Genomic DNA, 19,692 nt, shown 5'->3' on the forward strand with positions numbered 1-19,692 from the left:
CCTCTGCCCATTTTTAAATTGAAATTATTTGGCTTTCTTGATGTTGAGTTGTATAAGTTCTTTATATATTTTGGATATTAACCCTCAAGGAAGAGTGTTTAGATAGGGTAGTCACAAAAGGCTTGCTTAAGGAAGTAGTATTTGGGCGGAGAATTTTTCATTCATTTATTTGACAAATATTTATTGAGCACTCAATATGAATAGGTCATAATTCCTGTTATTGTGGGATGGCAGAATAAGACAAGATTTCTTGTTTCTGAGAATTTACAACATAGCAAGGACATATAGCTATATAATATCTATAAAATATTTTAATTCAAATGAGAACAGTGTAAGATATGTAAGATGAGATAAAAAGGAAATATTTCTTTCAACTCTAGTTATTAAGAAAGTCTACCAGAACAAGATGAGTCTTAGATAAAGGGTATATGGATAGATAGACGTGGGACAGTATGTGAAAGGAAATCCATGGAGGGATGGATGAAAACAAAGCAGCTAGAAATGTGAAAGGTGCTTAAAGAACAATAAAGATATTGTTTGTGTTGAACAAGGAAGTGTCCTTCAGGAGTACCTGGGTGGCTCAGTCAGTTAAGCGTTTGACTTCAGCTGTCATGATCTCATGGTTTGTGGGTTTGAGCCCTGCCCAGGGCTTTGTGCTGACAGCTCAGAGGCTGGAGCCTGCTTCGAAATCTGTGTCTCCCATTTTCTCTGCCCCTCCCCTACTCGTGCTCTGTCTCTCTCAAAAATAAAGAAACATTACATTTTTTTTTCTTAAATAAGAAAGTGTGCTTCAGAAGCTTTGCCTCTGAATACCTTTAGTAGTTCAAACAGTCCCTGTAATCAAGACATTTATTTGAAGCCTTGTATTCTACTTTTTAAATCCAGATGAACTTTGTATTCTGTTACATAAATTAATTTATCCTTATTTTAAAATAAAAATATTTTCTCCAAACTCTTTTAAGTAAAACTAACACTTTATCCTATGGCTTCTAGTAACTCTGTCAAATATTAGTTGGACATTTGTATTTTACTTTGAATACAAGGATAGAAGAATAGAAAGAACTAATTCTGATAAAGTAGATTCAACTCAAAAAGTATTGAGTCTTGAATATAAGCCCACACATTTAAAATTTGCCATGTAGAGAATGGAAAACTAGTAAGTATTTTTTTAATGGAGCATTAGCCTTATGTTTGGCCAGGCTGTTCCCTCTGCCTAGAGTGCCATCTTCCTCTCCCAAATTCTGGCCTTCTATTGTGGTCCAGCTCATATATGACCCCTTGCTCAGCTTTCTTTGATTTCTGTACCTAGACTCCCACAGCAATTGATAAGTACTTACTTGGCATTTACCACATTTCACTTTTCATTTTAGTCATTTTATGCTCATGGCTCTCTCCCCTGCAGCACCGGAATATGGACTTCTAGGTAGAAACAAGAAATGGTTGTAAAATGAATATATATTAAAAGTCCCCAAATGGGATGATTAATCTAGAGGCAGAAAGGATAGACTAAAGGCAATGAAATTGGTCCAGTGCCTGTTACAATTGTTCAGGGATGAGGTAGTGAGCCCCAAACTGGGAACCTATCATTGGCTGTTTAAAATAAAAAGGAATGAATATGGTGACATCTCGCAGAGGTGGAATCCAAGCATTTGATGTGACTGAGGAAGAGACACACACAGGAAGCTGGAATGCTGGTCCTTTAACCAAGTTAAGGAATTTAGGATCGACACCTGGTGTGGAGGGAAAATGAAAAATTTGGATTTCTTGATATGTTGCTGATGCGAACTTTATATGGAATTGTTACCTGGCAAATGGAGCTTCTCAACACTTGGAAAAGTTATAAATGTAGATAAGTTTCAGAACCATTTGTAGAGAAGCAAGATTGCAACTTACAGTGGTATGTGGATTCCCTGCACAAGCCCACTTGAGTAGAGAGAGAGGACAGGAGTGTCCATATGAAAAGAAGGGGAGAAAGAGCAGAAGGGGTAATAGAGAACAGGGAATGAAAGATCAGGAAGGCAGGAAGAGAAGTGGAACATACTAGAAAGAAAAGAATTATCAGGAGGAAAAAGCCATATCCTTCAGAATGAGGAGTTGCAGTGATAGGGCAATTTGGAGACCTTTGGAGTGGTGGGAATAGAAGCTGGATTTTGGGTAGATGAAGAGAGAGCGAGGGTAGAGACCCCATGCCTGTGGTTGTAAATGATCATTTGGGACATGTGTGCATCTAAAAAGAGAGAGACTTGGTATAGTCTGGTAGCCAGAATTTAAATCCTCAGGTGGAAACAAGGTGGCATTGATGCCTCCACAATTTAATTGTCATGATCCCTCCTTCTTTACCAGGCACCAGGCATTTCATTTTCTGTCCATCCTGGCCTGTCAAATTCACAGCAGTGCCCCAAGATATTGGCCTTTTTAAAACTATTATTTCTGTTCAAAATGTATCTATTCAGAGTCCTATTCCCTTGGAGTGGCATTTTCCAAGTGTGTTTCATAAACGATAGCTCTTCGAGGTGCTTTATGAAAAAGGACTCTGTGGTCAGGTAAGTCTGGAAAATGCCACAGGGAATGTTAACTTGTTAGCTCTTCTGGATTCTCTAATGAAAAGAAAGCTTACTGATTTTGTTTAAACTACCAAATGTTATTTCTTCACAGGCTCATCTCCTTTTTTTACTGTCACTGTCAAGTAAGTCTTTGTGGCTCCATGGTACTCATGGAGAAATCCATTGGAGGTGGATAATTGATCTAATATATGCACACATGTTTAATATTAATGACTGTGAAAAGGTAATTAACTTTCTAATATTAAATATTCATAATATACCAGAGAATTCAAAGAGAAATCCAGAAAAAAATTTAGTGGGAAGCTCAGGATTATGGATGACAAATGGATGTTGATTACTCAATGTCTACATCACATTCGGTTTCACAGCTCAATTCTACTTCCTTTTTACTAGGGCTATCACTGTGTTTCGACTACAAAACTTCAATCAATACTTCATCCAGCCTGAAAAATGGAAAGGAGGAATACAGCACTGTGATGATATCTTGTGTGCTGCATTTTTACCTCCGCAAACTCTTGTTACAGGTTAATTGAATCTTCACTTGACAAGCAGTGGTTGAGGTTTGGCTTCTTTTGGCTTAGTCACTTCTAAAAAGTCTTTTCGGAACTTTAGAATGGATAGATTTCTTAAAGAATCAGACTTTGCACTTATAACTCCCCTTGGTCCTTATTTCCAGGGCAATATACTAGTGGCCATGACTGTCAGCTCTTGAGCATGGCCACGTGGCTTTAGACCCTGCTGCTACCACTAATCAATGCATCATATTGTACAATTGTTTAAACTATAATCATAGCCTTCTCTGGCTAATAATAATATATCAATATCTTGGTTTACAGTGAAGGCTGAGTAAGAATCTGTGTAAGGGCTTAATATAGTGTGTGACACACAGTAAGCTTATCAGTAAATGGTTAGCTTTTATTTTTATTACCCTTTTCCCAGAAACAGCATTAGGGATGATGAGAACAAATCACACTTCTGTAGCACTCAGATGTTGCATAATGGGAACCTACTAACCCTTTGGCACAATTTAGTCTAAGTAATGTTGGTTAAAGACTGACCTCACAAAATGTCTACAAATCCGAGCCCCTAAAAGGATCCATAGGCATGCTTTGATGTGACAAATGAAAGAGGATCAGAAATTGTTGTGTCATTTTTGGCCAAAAAAAAAAAAAAAGAAACAAGTTATAAAGATAGATTGCACCATGAAATTATAGAGCCCATAGTTTGACAACCTAATTTTTTTAGAATCCAAAATGTCATCAATTCAGAGGAATGAAAACCTACAGAAAAAAAGCCAGGATGTTTATGACATGTTACAATATGAGGCTTACAGTTCTGTATACACTTAGGTTTCCACTGTCTTCAGGACTCACCTGATTACTTCCCAGTAGGGCCAGCTCTGCAGTTGAATTTGCTTTATAGCTTCTGGAAGTCCATCTCTGCAGGGAGAATCACATACTGAAATGTGATGGAGACAAATAAGCTATGAGGCTGCGTCTTTATACTGTGAAAGTGTCTTAAGAGACCTTCGTAACTTGTGGATAGATGATTTCTTCATTCGTTCTCACCTCATCAGTCCTATGTGAAAGTGTTTGGTCAAACTCCTTACAACATAAGCATTTCAAAATCATAGGAAAATATGGATATCCCCCTGTACGGCTAATCCATGCAAATCCATCATCCTTGGTCAATATTTGAGTTACACACAGGTTGCTCTTTCCAGAACAATACAGAGTTTAGTATGTATTACTCTCTTCTTTCTCCAAATCCCAAGAAAGATACCATCTGCACATCCCACTCAAACTCAGCTTTTCTGTTCTCCTCTTCACTTGACATTGATTCTCTGCTCAGTAGGGAACTCGCCTCGCTGAGCCACGAAGAGCAGTAGTCTGTCATGCATTGTTTCTCCCCAGGACAAGCTTGGTCAGACTGAGTCTCACTATTTGGACTTTTCTATATTTTCTGTGATGAGCAGTAGAGAAAGACTTTCTATAGGGAAGATTTTAGAATTATAGAAGCATTATTCAATAAATAATATAGGGAGGGAAGGAAAAGAAAACATGTACATGTGTACACACACACACACACACACACACACACACACACACAAAGAATAGAATAGATGTGGGAAACAGAAACCTAGAATGATTTGATTTTCTTGCCTTCATCAATAAATAAAAGTATAATAATTATTCAGAACAGTACTTATAATATGCGAGGCACTATTCTAAGTACTTTCCATTCTTCACAACAACCCTATGAAGTAAATACAATTTTTAATCCACTTTTAGAGATGAAGAAATTGTGGCATTAGGCAGAGTTAAAGAACTTGCCCACATTTGCATAGCCAGTAGGTGGCAGAACTGGGAATCAAACTCAAGTTGTTTAATCACAAACCCCTTAGTACTGAATGACTAATTACTATAAAATAAAAGGATATGACAGTAATTTCTATCACAATGAATACACAGGTATGCTATGAGGATTGTAAGTTCTAAAGTTTAATAAAAATACTAGTTATTATTCATTCATGTTTCCAAAAATACAGAGTACCTTCTATGTGCCAGACCCTGTGTAAGGAATTAATGATAATGACTTCTCATTGCTGTTGCTCATATTTTCCAACTTTCTTGCAATTCATCTTTGCCATCCTGGCTCACATAGGGAGTTATGATGGAGAAATTATTCTATGGAACAACAACACAGAAAACGCTCACTATGTCCTTCACCCTGATTACCAGAGGCTGCTAAAATCAAAATGGGGTGAGTACAAGTTTGAAACTAAAATAATGTGGCTGAGTCAAACCACAGTAGGCTTAGCTGTTTATGCATGTACCTGATACAGCTTGCTCCTAAATTATAGATGATTGGTTATAAGCACAAGGGATTAGCGATACCGTTGTCTTGTCAAAGTGACTAAAAAGAACCTTGAGATTTCCTTGGCTTAGCAAATTCTTCATGGCGTGCTGTTTCTTGTCTTTATGCCACATCAGCTCTCCTGAATTACTGACAGCAGGGAGCAGGCCTCTCATTTCCATTTAGTTTAGTTTTTGCCAACAAACCTCACCAAATTGCCTTTGAGTGAACCTTGGTACCCCTATCGTGTTCACTTGATAGGCTGCTCAGACTCAGTCTAGAGCTTGTATTAAATATTATGCCACCTGGAAATCTTAAATTATTTCTTGCCTTAGAAATCTGTGAGGAGCATGAGACGGAAGTATATTGTATTTTATGGGAGTTTAGCAGAGCACATGAATATTTTATACTTAAGCAAAATGTCTTGACAATTTCACATTTTATTTCGGTTTCCTTCGATACTGAAGATTTTTCCTTAGACTTATTTATTTAGGTAATGAATATGTCATTCCTCATGGCCCAGTGAGATTGTATTGTCTCAATTGGATAAACTCACAGAGCTGAATTGGACCTTAGGAAAGGACAGGTCAACAGGTAAAGCTTTTTGTGTGTGAAAGCTGAGGGAGTAATTTGTTAAGAATAAGCCCTTAGGAGATTCGGGGCTTACTTGCCTGCAGGCACAAAGCTCTGACCTGTTTTATGTGTCAAGACCTAACCACTAGGGTTCATTTGAACCCTCCATGGAGAGGGTGCAGTTCTATCTCTTCCTCTCTATTGGCCTGCGGGAGAGTGACGTCTTGCTGTTATGGCAAACCTAATTGTGGCTACAGTGAAAACCACAGAGAGATAGAAAAATGGGTAATATCAAACTTCTAAAAGACAGAAAAGGCATTGCTATAGATGTCTTGCTTTGAAATTTTGAAGATCTCCCTATACGGATTTTTCATAACTATGTGCAGACTGCTCATAGATTTTGAATATTCCCAGGTCTTATTAGTGTGGCCTGGAGATGATGTCATGTGATCATTAAAGGACTCCTGGGAATGTCCCCTCCAGGTTAATTGACTAGCAAATGATACTGCTAAAAATGATCACTTAGGTATATTTAAATAGTCATTACAGCTCATGTTAATTATATTATTCACAAGATTAATATTAATGATTGATAAGCTGAAAATGCCATGGTATTAGAATCACATTTGTCTGGAACACATCAGGATTTCTAAGATGTTAACAGTGACAACAAAATGAAGTCCCTATTAATTCATATCAAGGGAGAACACAGTAAGTGTGTATGTGATATGCAAAACAAAAACGGAATCAAACAATCCTTCAAGTTGATGTTGAAGACATGAATAGAGGAAGGTTCGATGGATGTTGACTAGAAGGCTATTGTGAGACTTGTTGGACTCACCAGAGACTGTGATGGAGACTGTGATGTGTTTGAAAACCAGATGTTTCTCCCCATGAAGACACCTAGCTTTGTGTCCATCACAGATACGGAGCCTCAGAGGCTGCTCAGTGCTGGGAGGAGCCACTCTGCCGGCCCCGGCTCAAACCAGCCTACCCTAGGAGCCTGCACCTTTGACACAGACACCAAATGCAATAATGCCGTTATGAGGCTTTGTGTCCTTGAAGCAAGAAAAAACACTGCAGAGACAGGTAAAATATATATTTCGAGTTTGACTATAGATTGATATATTTGTAAACCTTCGGAAAAGGGAGCAATGAAGACAGTTTTTTCCTAGAGCTTGACCTTGTGTAGCTAAGAATCAGGGCTATGTCGTGGAGGTCACAGGCCACAGCAAACAAGGTCAGGGTCCAGGCAGAAGGATCCAGGAGCAGGAGCTAGACTAGACCCGACGTGTGATTTATACAGTGCTGTACAGGTCAGGATCAGAGTGCGAAAAACTCTGGCAAACTATTTGTTATGGGTGACAGTCAGAATTAGTGTTCCAGCCATGGCTTAAAGAAGTCTGGTTGAGTAAAGGGCACAGCAAGAAATATGCTTCAAATATATGAGCCAAGGCTTAGGTCGACATGCGCCAGAAGGGTAGAGTGAGACTTTGTGGGCACCTAGTATCAAAAAGGGCTGGAAGATAAAAGGAAACTTGGAGATTAAGGCAATAGCAGAATTTGAAATAAGTGCTGATCCTGGATCAAGAGAGCTGCTTGCTTTTTTCTTCTTCTTATTTTTTTCTTTCTGGTAATGCTTTGGGTATCATCACCAGAATAAGGTATGCATACTTTCCAGAATAAGTCAGAGTCCTGGTTTTTAGGATAGATTCCACAGTACTTAGGACAGAGCTTCTGCTGAGATGTATGCTAAAATTGTTGCCATCTTAATCACTTACTGTAGTTTCATATTATGTAAATGGAATAGCCATTTGCTTAATTTCCACCTTGCTTTCAGTGGCTACGTTAACATGGTGCCAACTCAGCCTGCACCTTCCCCAAAGAAAAATCTGCTTCTGAGAATAATGCATACTTTTTACCTTTTATCTAAAATTTATCTTTTAAAGTATTTTTTCTTAATATTAGGAATCTGGACATATATATATTATACGTTTGGAAAAAATGAACATACCCACACTGCATTTTCCATATTTATTTCCCCATATCCAATTTGCAGCTAGAAAATCTGCATGATTTTCATATAAAAATTTTCACCCATTAAAAATCAATAAAGGTATATCCTTATAGAGTTTTAGAAACCTTGTGGAGTATTTAGGATAGACTTTGAAATGGTTAGATCCTAAAACTCTCTATTTTCTAGAACTCACTCATATTCACAAAATGAACTATTATCCTGAAATTGCTCTCATTTCCTCAACACTAATTCTTCTTAATGTTATCAGTATTCCCAAATCGTTTCCACTGAAGCAGCTACATGCCATTATTTCTACCTTAAACAGATATGATTGTTAATCAGCAGTACATTTGTGAAGTAAATTGAAAGTCATCTACAGATTTATCAGATAATAATAGGAACTTTGCCACAGAAGAATAATTTAGGTAGAGTGCTTCTACAAGGCATATCAGAGTAGAAAATGAAAAGGTTAGTTCTAGGCCTATGAACCAAAAAAGTGTTCTATAAGGGTTTCCAATGAATTCTTGATGAAAAAGTAAAAACAAGCTCATAAATAGAATCCTAAGCATGATGCCACACAGAGTAACTAATAGCTCTGCTGCTCTAACTAAATATATGCATCCAGCTCTGTGCAGGAGGACTTTGCCTTGTTTCGTGTCTGTGTCCAATAGGTTATTAAGAAAGATGGGTTTATTCATTGGAGTATTATGACATTTTTGTAAATTTATTTAGAGTAACAAATTAAGTCTATCTAACTTAAAAACCCCAATTTTATTGAAATAATGAATTTATTGAAATGCGATGGGTCATCTTGCCTTTCCTATCTCATTTAATACTCCACACAAACCAGTAAGGGTGTCATAGGATTATCTCTATTTTATATTTGAGAGAGTCAACATCCTGGAAACTGATATCAGTGCTACCGACCTCTCCAACATCCTATGCTTCCCACAGGGTAAGCCATTGAAGATACTTTTTCAAACAAATGTTTGTTGTCACATTTTCCTAATTAGGTGTTCTCTTACATGTTAGGAGGAGCTAACCTGGCATCATGTGGAGGATCTGGGTATGTCAGGTTCTGGGATACGTTTAAGAAGCAACTTCTGGCTGAATTTTTGGCTCATGGTGGAGTTGGATCCATTATTATGTCTACTGATAAGTCAAACCAATACCTTGCCACAGGAGACCAGGATGGAGAGTTGAAAATCTGGGATATAGAAGTAAATTGAAAGAATTCTCATATTATGTTTATTATTTTTGATTGTCTTTTATGGCAGATAACTATGAATTCGGTTTTGTCTATTTCCTGGATAAGGGAATACATGATCAGCCTGAGTATTGTAATGGAAACATTTACATGGATTGAGCAGAGAAAGGTCTTAAATAATTTATGGGGAAAACTAGATTTTTCTCAATATTGAAAATCTTCTGTTAATATATAGTCAAGTCAGTCACTGAATTTAGAAACACAGTATTGTCAGTAAGATACTGAAGCATTGTTTGAGCATAAATAATTAGAATATACCTTATCTGAAATGAGATTGTAAACCTAATTTAGAAAGAGTACTGGCCCTTCATCCAACATTATTGTCTTTTTGAATTAGTTTGGGATTTTTATGTTACTGATTAGCTGCTCAATTTTCTAACAATATTATAAAACTGTACAACATACATCTATCTACACATGATAAGGTTCATCTCTATCAAGTAATAGACTTTCCTGTTCACTTTTTCTTCTTTTCATTCTTCCCCTCCCCTCTTCCTTTCTTTCCAAGTCTCGAGTTACACAAATCACTAAGAAGCTTTTTCTTTAAGTTTTTTGAAGCTTAATACCATTTTCCTAAACTCTGTTATCATGAACTATTCTTTTGCATTTGGAGAACAGATTCTTCTTCCCCAATGTGCCTTTTTTTCATTTCTGTATCAGATGTTTTAAGAAAAAGTGTTAGGTCACTGCAGTAATTTAATATTTGGACCTTTTAGAATTCTGCCATTTCTTTTAATTCAGGAGTACTGTCTTAATTCCAGTAAGAGCAAAATCACACAGGCCCCAACTCTGATAAGATCGTTCCGACCTCATGAAGACCGGATAAGTTCCTTAGAGATGTGTGAGCCCGTCGGCCGCCCACTGATTATCTCCTCCTCTGCAGACGGCAGTATTTGTGTGACTGACGTCTGCGGTGCTCCTGTCTGGAACTTTGGTCAGGTAGAAATATTGCTTCTTTATTATTCTAGTATTTACTTGACATCTCGTATGAGCTTGGGCTGATTTCTATTTGAATCTCATCAGCTGTTAATGTTCATTAGTCATGAAAGAACAGACTTCCATTTCTGGAGCTGTAGCTCCTGGCATCCCTTGTCCTGTTTACCATTAACCATGACAGTTCCATCAAGTGGAAGACTCAGGAGACATGGAAAGATGGTGGCCCTATACAGCTCAAAATGTTCCAGGATTTCTGAGAAAAATTTCTCCTCCAAAATAAATGGGTTTCTTCCATTTCAATGCTGAGTAAAAATACAATGTGGAAAAAATGACCAAGTTATTCTTAAACAGATAGAAGACAATGTCAATTAATAATCAAGGTAATAATCAAATACGGACAATTTAGAAAAGAACAAACCTTCCTAATCTATGTCTGGTTTACTCCTGCAAAATAACAACAGCTAACATTTGCTGAGTTCTTCCTATGTGAGTGAAGCCCTGTTCTACGGTCTCCACATGAATTATCTTGTGTAATTATAACTCCTCATCCAATGAGGGAGGGTTCCTCATGATTCCCATTTTACAAATGGGAAAACAGAGGTACAGAGAGTTTGAATAAATCTCCTGAGCTCACAGAGCCTACTAAGTAGTAGAGTTTGGCTTTTAACTCAAGCTGGCTCATTTCAGAACCCAGGGTTTTAACCTTTTTTTCCTAAGAAACTAAGCTCTCATTTATACCTGCCTATTAAGAGAGATGGACGTTGAGGGGATGGTAGGAAGAAAATATTTATTGTCTCACATTTCTCTTATCTTTTCCATTTGTTTTCATGGGAACTCTGTTCCTGTTATCTTTGTGATTTGGGGGACAGAATCATAGATCGGTTTCACCCAGTACTACTGAAGCATGGTGGCATGAGATCAGGCTGAAACTGTTGTTGCTGGCTGGCTGGCTGGCTGGCTGGCTGGCTGGGTTCTATCCTGCCACCTCCATTGCCACTCAGGCCATGAGAACACAGCAACTGTCTTCATGTTGAAAGACAAAAGCTGTGGTTGCTCTATTTTTAAATCAGTTTGATGATGTCAAGCTGTCCTGAAAGAATTTTATCCAACCTATGGGACATACAGGGTGACAGTGAATCAGAAAATAATCTGGGATGGTGGGTCCATGTTTAGCTGAGTAATATGGGAATCTCAAGGTAACATTCAAAAGCTGAACACTGTTTTCTGCCCTTTGTATAAGGCAAGTGCTAGACTTTCCTCAGGAAAAAGGGCATCTGCGTGGTAATTCAAATGGCTATGTGTGTAGGTGTGTGGTGAGTGAGATAGAGGAACACAGCTGGCATTCTGAGCACAAAATGAGTTGGAAAGATGCTTCTGTAAGTGAAGAAGTTAATGCAGTGCTGAACTGCTGTATGCCATGCCTCATGGGCTCTGGAGAGATAAGGTAGAGGCTAAAACAACAGGTAAAGAAACAAAGCGTCATCAAGGGGCTGATACCTGGAGGGTAAGTTAGGGCTGAAGCAAGAAATAGCACCATTCTAGGTGCGTGTGCCCTACTGTGCTCACCAAACAGAATCTATGGCTAAATTTTATTTTGATTAGGAAGCATGTGCTAGTAAAACTGTTCATTTTTATGCCTTTGATATTTGTCCTTAGCTGCTTTATAAAGTCTTTGTATTTTGAAGGATTTTAGCCTCAAAAAGCCTGTGTGAAAATAGTTTGGTATTTTCCTTATGTTCAAGACGGGAAAAAGAGCCACCAGAAGTGGGATAGTCTTAGAAAGTAAAGGCTGGCAGACTGGGGGACAGCTGGCTTTCCTGGTCTCTTCTGCTTGAGTCCCCCCGCCCCCCTTCACATGAGAGCTCACTTTGATCAAGCCCTCCTGAATATAGTCCCAAGGGGAAGGGTAGGGTGAGAAGAAAAGAGAGGAGGGGGGAAGGGAAGACAATAAATTAGTAGATACTGGAAAATAGCAGCAGTGAATGTCCCTGTCATGGTGTGTAAGAAGACACACTCTTTTGGAGAAGGAGCAGAAGGATCTGGAAGGCAGATGGTAGTGCATAGATAAGAAGGAGAAGAGACCCAACTAGTAAACATACTAGGATCAGAATACTTTTTGCTAAACAAACTTGATGTGTACAATGTCTTGACTTTTGCCTTACATTTGAATGTTACATTTGGTTTTACTTAGTCCAATTAATTTGAGTCTAGCAGTTATTAAATAGGAACAAAAGCAACAAGTGTACTTTAATTTCCTTCATGAAGACTTCATTTTCCAATCACATGCAGTCTGATTAAAGTATTTAAAATTTAGTGCCATGTGATTGAATATATATCATGAATGAAGTTTTTATTTTCATACATGTAAATAATTTTTATAATATACCTGTGGATCTGTGGTTGGTTTTCAAGTTAGAATTTTTAAACTAAACATGGGGTATGTCTATTTCTAGCATTGGGAAAATGGGGCGGGGATGATTTTTCTGTGGAGATACACTTGTCCCTGGAGACTGTCAGATGATTGTGTTATCAAAGGAAATTGCGTGTTACATGCATGTCCTCAGTGCTCCTCTGCACACTAACCAAAGTGGTACCACTGTCGGAGTAGAGCCCGACACAGGGCTCTATTTCATGAACCTATGAGATCTTGGCCTGAGCTGCAATCAAGAGTTGGACGCTTAATCAACTGAGCCACCCGGGTGACCCTAAACTTAAGTTGCTCATATTTAAACATTAAAGATTTCATATAAGATCCATATTTCTTGCTTCTTTTGAAAAAGAACAGGTCAGTCCCTCAGAATAACTATAAAATGGGTTCTCTCTAATTCACTATAGTCCTTGCTTTTCCTATTGATGATGAACACTGTGGCTGAACTTCATTTGCCCTTTATCACCTTATATGAGCCTTGATTCATTCATTGACACTATCTTCCTGGCTCCTGTAGGCATTTTACTATGCAATATCTGCTGACAAATTATCAGTTTATAGGCCGCACAGATATCCTAGGGATGCTTACTTCCCTCATATCATGCATTCCTGTGTCTATAATAGGAATTGACATAAGACAAGGAAATTGATTCTGTTTTTCAAATGTTAAATAGAATGTCAAAGAGAGCTTCTGCTAGGTGGAAACATTAAGATTTATAGCCAAATTTTGTGAAAACTAGTACATAACATATTTTCTGGAAGAAAATCCACAATAATTTGATTGGTTTTTGAGATATTTTTAGGAAGATGCAAAGAAAGCAGTTGTATGAAAATTTAGCTGGTAATTTTTCAATAAAACTTTTGTTTTTCTTTTTGGTAAATATACATCTTGTTAATCAAGAATTTAAAGTGAGAAGGTCAATTTTTTGTAGTTCATTACCTTTTCAGAGAATTGTTATTTCTTAAAACACTCATTCTTGTCTACCTTTATTAAAGTTACATGTAACAAATATCATATGATTTCACTCATATGTGGAATTTAAGAAACAAAACAGTAGAACATAGGAGAAGGGAAGGAAAAACAAGATAAAAACAGAGAGGGAGGCAAACCATACAAGACTTAAAACAGAAAGAGCTGAGGGTTGGTGGAGGTGTATTGGGTCTGGGCATGGGCTATCTGGGTGATGGGCATTAAGGAGGGCACTTGTTGGGGTGAAGACTAGGCGATATATGTAGGAGATGAATCACTTGAATTTAAATAAGTTAAAAAATAAAGTTACATATATATGCCTCATCTCCCTTATAAAACTCTAAGGACTTTGAAGAGCCATGCTTCATTAATTTTTTGTGTGTGTAGCCAGGACTTCAGTTAATAGTGTAGCACATCAGTGTTCTAGAAGAATAAAAGTCATAAAAATAAAATAATGCTCTGGTTTTTCAGGCAAAGCATTGGCAAATTGAAAACAGCTTTTCCATTCCTAAAAGAGATACTAATTTAATGAAAAGTGAGATTCAAGAAGAAAGCATAAAAGAAATTCCTTTACCTTCTAAGGAGGAATCATGTTTAGACCTACCAGAACATTCTCTACTTGATAAGAAAAATGAAGATGGCTCCACATACAAGTAAGTAATTTTAAATGTTACCTGGATGGTGACTGGAGTGTAGATAAGGCCTAAGACTGGCCCAAACTTCCATCTGCTTCAAGGATGTATATGGTGGAGGAAGAATTTATATGCTCAGGGTTATAGCTGGTTTGACTTCTTACCTCCATTGAACTCTTGATTTCTATTCAGGATCTTCTAGTCTTTTGTTTCTGCTTCATTACCAACCTAACTGTAGAAAGTAGACCTTTTCCTCAAAAACTATATGCTGTTTGTGTGTATGTGTGTATGTATCTATCTCAAAATGTATGTCAGACTTACTCCTGGTTTTGGTAACGTGCACAGAGGTTTATATGACAGTTTCAAAGCACTTACTTTGAATACTAGACATGACTCTCCTTTTACCTCCTCTTGCCTTTTCTTCATCTGTTCAGACTTTTCTTCTCTTCACCCCGTTCTGCTAGATCCCATTCTTACACATTCCTCTTATTCTCTAATGCCAGGCAGTTTTACTTACTCTTTTGTCTCCTATACTGTTGCGAGCCCATCCTCTCACAATTCCATCTTTCATGCTCAAAGATGATTGTTTTTATTTATTTATTTTTGAATTTTTTAATAGTTTATTTTCAAATTGGATTCCATATAACACCCAGTGCTTCTCCCCGCAAGTGCCCCCCACCATGACCATCACTCCCTCCCCCCCTCCCCCTCCACCTTCAGTCCATGGTTCATTTTCAGTATTCAGTAGTCTCTCATGGTTTGTGTCCCTCACTCTCCCCAGCTCTCTTTCCCTCTTCCCTCCCTATGGTCCTCTGTTAGGTTTCTCCTGTTAGACCTATGAGTGCAAACATATGGTATCTGTCCTTCTCTGCCTGACTTATTTCACTTAGCATGACACCCTCAAGGTCCATCCACTTTCCTACAAATGGCCATATGTCATTCCCTCTCATTGCCATGTAGTACTCCATCGTGTATATATACCACATCTTCTTGATCCGCTCATCAGGTGATGGACATGTAGACTCTTTCCATGATTTGGCTATTGTAGAAAGTGCCGCTATGAACATTGGCGTACATGTGCCCCTATGCATCAGCACTTCTGTAACCTTTGGGTAAAAGGATAATTTTATTCATTGTGTTTTCTTTGATACAAATGAAAAAAAATGACCATGTGCATATTACCCTTGGGGGAGTTTATAGAAAAACTGCACAGAAAGTACAGAGAGTACAACCCCTACTCCCATCCCACATTAGGTCAGTTCATCTGTTATAACTTATGCACCAACACTGATACTTTATTATGAGCTAAAGTGCACGTTTACATTAAGGAGGTTGGGGGAGGTTCTTCAACCACTGTACTCAGGTACCTCTGTGTTGCTCGTTTCCAAGTTAGTGCATTCTTTGGTCAAACTCTTTTGGCCCAGACCTGCTAACGAGGTTACCTTTGGTAAATGCATCCAGTGTTTTTCTGTTACAGTCCTCACAATGGCAGGCCTCCCTGCCTTGTCCCATTTCTCCTGAGTCAACTTCAGGTTGGCCCATAGGAAGCGCAGACCTTGTTGCCACACCAACGGCTCCCTGGCTACCCCTTCTTTCCTTGCTCACGTGGGTTGCTCCAACCACAGCTTTTTTGCCTATAGACTTTTGCAGGGATTAATGAGCCACTAATCCATTCAGTCCCTCTAATGGTTACCCCAGTGGACATACACTCAAGCTCTTTGACTGGTCCATAGGAGTGGGAGCTAGAACTGAAGGAGAAGCTTCCCTCCTCTCCTGGCGGAGTGGGACTCCGTGCATGCCTACAATGCTCTCCTGTCTTTTACAGTGTCTTTGGTCCATTTATATCCTACAGTGTCTGCTGGGCTGGGTGTCAGCAGGTTGGTTTCAGAGCTATCTCCTTGTCCTGCACCAAGAATCTAGCACCTCACTCTGGAATATGAGAATACTTTTTGCCTTTTAATGAATTAATTATTTTGCTTTCAGACTTGTTGGACCTCTGCTGACAGGGAGATAGAGGGAAAAAAATTCCCTTTAAATATCCTGTTACACTAAATTACACTTTGGTATTTGTTCTTCCATTTCCTTGAATTATGGTTTGCTGAAATGTCAAGTGGCATTTTACTTTCAGGCAGAAAGATCTTTTCAATTTAGAAATATAGCATGACCAATCCTGTACAATAATAGAATGCTGGGACTAGACAGATTTTAGACATGATAAAATGCCCCCACCCAGCCACCCAACTCAGTTTTACAGATGAGGAACTAAAGTTACCCCAGGGTAACACAGATAGATCATTGTTTCTCTTCTTGTCACACGCCTGGCAGACAACTGTTAGAACACATTCTTCTTTAAGAATATTTCAGCTGATATAGGAATTTCCTATTCCTATCGACACACTCAATTGTTCTTTTTTTCTTAATTAAGCTTTTCCTTAGAAATTTCCAGGAGTAAGAAGCGGAGCTACCCCTATTACATCACGTCTTTTCAAATGACGGCACATAAAAAATGCCTGCCTGTGATCTTTAAAATTTCTGCTTTAACAAGTCAGATGACTGGATTGAAGCAAGTTTAAGACTTTATTACCATAAGGAGATAGTACAGAATAATGTCACTTTGGAGCTATTGAACGAATTGAAAGAAAAAGGCTAAAAACATATCCTCAGAACTGGGAGGTGTCCTTCACTTTTCCCAGCCCTACAGCCAGGGATCCTCCATGGAAAACCTACAAGTGCAATGTCATTGCCAACCAGAAAATGGCCTCCGTGGCCTCCATCCAATACTGAAGAGATTACAGGTTACTTCTCCTTAAGGGAATATTATTCTGAAGAACGTGCCTTATTCCTAAGAAGATTAGTTAAGTACAAGGAGGAAATCATGCCAGGTCTTGTCCATATGCAAAACTATTTTTAAAAGTACGTGAAAGAATTTACTAGAACTAAGGAGAAGAAAGCACATCTGGTGAGTCTGTATGCAGGTGGGGGTATGTTCAGATGGAGGGGAAACAAGAAGAAAGATGGAGATGCAAAAAGGAAAAGCCAATAGAAAATGGGAGAAGCAGGAAAAATAAAGGGAAAAATCAGATGCTTTAAAGCTACATTCTCATCTCAACTCTTAAGATCCTGTCTCCAGGAGAAAAATCTTGGCATATATTATCTTCTGGCTTATGTGTAAGTAAGTTTCCCATAACAGGGAAGGTATTGTCTCATATTCTGTATGAGAAGTGGGGAGGTGGTGAAATGTCATTTTCGATTTAAGCCCTGGGGAGATGAAGATGAATATAGAACTTAAGAGAATAATAGAAATTCCTAATGTTACAGTTAATACAGAGAAATAGAATTTTTCCTTCCTTAGATTCAGAAAAAAAAAGGAAGAAATAAATGAAAGGATAAAATAGGGAACAAAAACCACAGTGGACATGCATTTTTTTCTTAATTTATAGCATGTTTGGTTTCTGGACTCACCCAAAAATTATTCTTATCTAGAAAAGTCATTGATAAAATGAGGAATTAAGACAGTATAACTTTAGAGTATTTCTTTATTACAAACATAATACATGTCCTTTAGGAGAAATTGTGGATGTACAAATAAGCAAGAAGGAAAAAAGATGAAAAATTACCTGTAGCAAAACTGTTGCTTACACTTAGGCATTTCTAGCTCCAGGCAAGTAAACAAATAAAGGCACATTTTATGAAAATGGAGACTAGCATACATAGCTTATAGCTGTTTTATCATTCCAAAAATCCATAGCGAAGGGGCGCCTAGGTGGCTCAGTCAGTTGAGCATGATCTCAGGGCTTCGAGCCCCACATCAGGCTCTGTGCTGACAACCCAGAGCCTGGTGCCTGCTTCTGATTCTGTCCCTCCCCTCTCTTTCTGCCTCTCCCCTGCTCACGCTCTCTCTTACATATGAATAAACATTAAAAAATTGTTTTAAATAATAAAAAAATCCACAGTGAATACATTTCTGTATGAATTAATGAGTGTCCAAGACTTCAACATTTGTAATGACTCCCTAGGAACTTATTATCTAGTCTTATAACCACTTTTTTTTTTTTTTTTTTTTTTTTTTCCAAGCACTTAGATTGTTAACAAATTTTAACTGGGAAACATTTGTTGAAAAATTTTCATGCATCCATGTTAGAATACTCCATTGAATTCAGCATTAGAATAAATTCTTTGAAATGGAGTTGCTGAGTCCAAAGTTTCAAAGGCCTTTGGGTCTTCTTGCTAAGTTGCTGCTCTGAGATGTGTGGGTCCTCCAGGAGCGGTGTATAGAAACTTGTGCCTCTGAACCAACCCTAGATGTTGTCATTGTTTGAAAACTGTTGTCATCGGATCTCATCACTGTTTTAAACTGAATTTAAAAAAATTTTTTTAATGCTTATTTATTTTTGAGAGAGACAGAGACAGAGCATGAGCTGGTGAGTGGCAGAGAAAGAGGGAGACACAGAATCCAAAGCAGGCTCCAGGCTCTGAGCTGTCAGCACAGAGCCTGATGCGGGGCTCGAACTGTGAGATCATGACCAGAGCTGAAGTCAGATATTTAACTGGCTGAGCCACCCAGGCACCCTTAAATTGAAATTTTTTATTATTTGTGAGAGTGAACTTTTCCCCCCACATGCTTATTAATCTTTAATAATTTAATAATGAACTTGTAAGAGACATTACACATCCACTAGACTGATTTCTAACACTTCCTTAAGAGAAGCGCATCCTGGACTCTTTTTGAATAATTTCTGTGTGATGCACTCATTATCTTAAAAATGGCCTTCTCTGTTTTTTAAAGTTTTTTTTTAAGTTTATTTATTTTGAGAAAAACAGAGTGAGTGGGGGAAAGGTAGACAGAGAGGGACACAGAGAATCCCAAGTAGGCTCTACACTGCCAGCGCAGAGCCCAGTGTGGGGCTCAAACCCATGAAACTGAGATCGTGACCTGAGCCAAAACTAAGAGCCAGATGCTTAACTGACTGAGCCATCCAGGAGGTCCTGGCCTTCTCTGTTTTTGGACCACTCTTTTTTTTTTTTAATGTTTTTTTTATGTCTTTTATTTATTTTTGAGAGACAGAGAGACAGTGTGAGCAGGGGAGGGTCAGAGAGAGAGGGAGACAGCAGACTCCAGGCTCTGAGCTAGCTGTCAGCACAGAGCCTGATGCGGGGCTCGAACCCATGAACAGTGAGATCATGACCTGAGCCGAAGCCGGTTGCTTAACCGACTGAGCCACCCAGGTGCCCCTGGACCACTCTTATTATAGAATGACTCTAATGTTAAGTCAAATCTATTCATTTATAGAACTCATTTATAGAACTCTCTCATTGATCTGCATTCTTTTTCTAGTCAACAAGAAAGAAGTCTACTTTACCTTCTCCTATCTGACACATTTCACTTTGGCTACCATTAAAAAAGTTCCTTGTGGGAAAAGCATTAATTATCAGAAACCAAGATGAAAGA

The 19,692-nt window shown here is 38.3% G+C and overlaps 1 protein-coding gene across 1 annotated transcript in view; it reads left to right on the top strand.

The window, feature by feature from the left end:
* The window catches only part of WDR49 (WD repeat domain 49), a 133,211-nt gene that overhangs the window by 89,180 nt on the left and 24,339 nt on the right, over window positions 1-19,692 (top strand). Inside the window, exons 11-16 of the mRNA XM_029940784.1 lie at window positions 2,958-3,088; window positions 5,229-5,327; window positions 6,918-7,082; window positions 9,043-9,230; window positions 10,019-10,216; window positions 14,083-14,264. Of these exons, the coding sequence (XP_029796644.1) occupies window positions 2,958-3,088; window positions 5,229-5,327; window positions 6,918-7,082; window positions 9,043-9,230; window positions 10,019-10,216; window positions 14,083-14,264 (963 nt within the window). The remainder of the gene's footprint in view (window positions 1-2,957; window positions 3,089-5,228; window positions 5,328-6,917; window positions 7,083-9,042; window positions 9,231-10,018; window positions 10,217-14,082; window positions 14,265-19,692) is intronic.

Source organism: Suricata suricatta, chromosome 5, assembly GCF_006229205.1.
Source record: "Suricata suricatta isolate VVHF042 chromosome 5, meerkat_22Aug2017_6uvM2_HiC, whole genome shotgun sequence".
Lineage (NCBI taxonomy): Eukaryota > Metazoa > Chordata > Mammalia > Carnivora > Herpestidae > Suricata > Suricata suricatta.